The sequence below is a fragment of the Plasmopara halstedii genome (assembly GCF_900000015.1).
Source record: "Plasmopara halstedii genome assembly, contig: Scaffold_1583, whole genome shotgun sequence".
NCBI classification, from domain to species: Eukaryota; Oomycota; class Peronosporomycetes; order Peronosporales; family Peronosporaceae; genus Plasmopara; species Plasmopara halstedii.
Window position 1 is genome coordinate 910,156 of NW_020188494.1, and position 1,129 is coordinate 911,284.

Consider the following 1,129-nt stretch of genomic DNA (forward strand, 5'->3'; position numbering starts at 1 on the left):
ATTTTGCGTTTTGATGCACGAATCCGAGAAGAATTACTGCATTCGACAGTAATTTCACATTCTTTACAATCTTTTAATGATGAAATAGAGAGGCCTGAAGTCTTGAGCAAAGCGCGAACGTTGCTTCCGGAGCAAGTCCGTTAATTGTGATTTGTCTCGATATCTTAATCTGACTGTACTTTAGCGTGTTGCTCTGTATACTACAGTGAGACAACAGTACATGAAGATGAATCGAGCACAGATACAAAATGGAGGAGATTTTGAAACTTTATCACAAGTCTCACTTGCCGCTCCAGGCCGAAACAACAACGTTTGTCGTAGCGCTTAAGGCAAAAGTGTGAGCGAAAGATCCGAACATCATATCACAATGTACGTTTAATTAAAGCTGCATGGTGAATGATGTTGTCACAAACCTGATACTTTGATAAACAGCAATATTACCTCTGAATGTAACGTTAGAGTGTATCGAGAAATTGCGACATCATTGACTCCATGGCGAAAAACAAAGGTTAAGAGTTTCAAAACGTTTTCAAACGAGCATCAGCAATTCTTGCGAGCACTTCAATCACACGGTGATGCTCCAAATCATCCTCGATAGGGAAAGTAACGGACTTGATATTGTTCTTTCTCAATGCTTTTATTCGTTTTTTGATATCCAAATCTACACCGTCATAATAACTTCACCATCTTAATCTCGTGTTTCGTTTTCGTACCGACCTGTCCAGATACCATTCCATACTGTGCTTCTAATGTCGCGACCATGTTTTCCAGTATATCGATTGATTGCCTCTTTTTTACGCAGAGCTGCAGTAGAACCTGTCTATATTAAACCTGTTTAATATAAAACCCTCTCTAAATTGAACAAAAGATATGGACCCATGTTGGGCACCATACTTCTTTTAAGATACCTTTAAAAAAAATTTGAATTTGATAGCTCAGTCCCGACAATTTTCTTAACTAAATCTATATATAGCGTACGTAGAAACAAAAAGTCTGACGTATTCTGACTTAGAAAGAGAGTACTAAATACGAGTAAAGAATTCAACGAAGGACCTCTGCTTCAGCTGACGTGTCTTGATCAGACCAACCTTGTCCTTCATATTGCGAATGGCGGTGATAAAGCCCAGAC

At 38.7% G+C, this 1,129-nt stretch overlaps 1 protein-coding gene across 1 annotated transcript; it reads right to left on the reverse strand.

The window, feature by feature from the left end:
• Positions 1 to 518: 518 nt before the first annotated feature.
• On the reverse strand, positions 519 to 762 carry PHALS_01768 (uncharacterized protein; the record flags this gene model as incomplete). Its single annotated transcript, XM_024716226.1, has 2 exons — positions 519 to 661; positions 714 to 762. 2 exons carry the CDS (start codon positions 760 to 762, stop codon positions 519 to 521), a joined length of 192 nt encoding a protein of 63 aa, XP_024581845.1.
• Positions 763 to 1,129: the final 367 nt, after the last annotated feature.